The sequence below is a fragment of the Protobothrops mucrosquamatus genome, unplaced genomic scaffold (assembly GCF_001527695.2).
Source record: "Protobothrops mucrosquamatus isolate PMUCROS unplaced genomic scaffold, P.Mucros_1.0 scaffold423, whole genome shotgun sequence".
Lineage (NCBI taxonomy): Eukaryota > Metazoa > Chordata > Lepidosauria > Squamata > Viperidae > Protobothrops > Protobothrops mucrosquamatus.
Window position 1 is genome coordinate 318220 of NW_015386751.1, and position 1299 is coordinate 319518.

General features: G+C 46.1%; 1 protein-coding gene across 1 annotated transcript in view; it reads right to left on the minus strand.

The window, feature by feature from the left end:
• DGKA (diacylglycerol kinase alpha) overlaps positions 1 to 698 on the minus strand; it is a 30412-nt gene extending 29714 nt beyond the window's left edge. The window contains exon 1 of the mRNA XM_015816320.1: positions 608 to 698. Within this exon, the coding sequence (XP_015671806.1) occupies positions 608 to 677 (70 nt within the window). The 5' untranslated portion in view covers positions 678 to 698. The remainder of the gene's footprint in view (positions 1 to 607) is intronic.
• Positions 699 to 1299: the final 601 nt, after the last annotated feature.

Consider the following 1299-nt stretch of genomic DNA (forward strand, 5'->3'; position numbering starts at 1 on the left):
AGACTGGACAGCCATTTGTCCGAAATGGTATAGGGTTTCCTGCCTGAGCAGGGGGTTGGACTTGATGACCTCCAAGGTCCCTTCCAACTTTATTATTATTATTATTATTATTATTATTATTATTATTATTATTATTATTATTATTATTATTATTATTATTATTATTATTATTATTATTATTATTATTATTATTATTATTGTAGAATGGCTGGCCCAAGATAAGCCGAAATCTTTTAACTTCCTCAAAAACTAAGATTATTTCTTCCTTGATGTTTGTCTCTGGACACTCAACTGTGATTTATCATATCGCACGAGTTATCAAGCTAATACTACTGAGTTTGGGGGAGGGAGTAGAAGGAGGGAACAGATGGACATGGGGTAGCACAAAAGAATTATCCTCAGAGCCTTGCTGGGATCGGCACACAAATGGCTGCTTCTCCTTTCTCAATCCTCAAGTAAACCAGATTTAAGTTTTAAGGAGTTGGTATGATTCCAGAGAAGTTCTAGTTTTCACGGATCCTGCCCGTCCACGGGGCTCGCTGGCCTCTATTCCTATTAGGGGCTAAGATAAGTCTATTGGTATAAAGGAAGAAGGAGAAGGACTCACAGTCAATATACTTCTGCAGCTGGGTGAACTCCTCCGGGCTAAGGGTGGCCCACTCCTTGCCGTCAGACATGATGCTGCTTTTGCTCCAATTTATGTCTGCAAACAGAAGAGTCAGGAGATGTCGTTAGATAGCAGGGGACGAAGATGAAATGGGCATAGAAGGTGCTCTAGGCACAATCTCTCTCTCTCTCTCTCTCTCTCTCTCTCTCTCTCTCTCTCTCTCTCTCTCTCTCTTTCTCTCTTCCCCTCGGTAGTCTCTTCGCATTCTCTGGACTGATCCGCTGAGCCAGCACATTCTTCCCTGGCACAATTGGCTTCCGGAGCAGAAACCGGGAATTTGGCCACGGCACAGGCAGCCCCTGGAGAGGCAAGGTTCCAGCTGCACAGGCTCAGAAAGAGAGACATACCACTGGTGGATTTAACTCCTGGAGAAAGGCAGAGATGCCAAAGGCTTTGCTCCTGATGCAGGTGGAATCCCCGACTGAAGCCAAGCCAAGCAAAAGAAGCCGGTGGCGGTGGGGCATCGCCCAAAGGAGGAAACATGTTGCACGGCAGCTTTTTCATCTGGACAAGCTCACGCATCCAGCCTGTTAAAGGGACAGTCCCCAATTACCTGTGAAGGTGGGCGAACAGCCGGCAGAGCAATTGCTGCACCTCTTGCCTAAGGGCAAGCCCATTTTCGGAGACCCCCC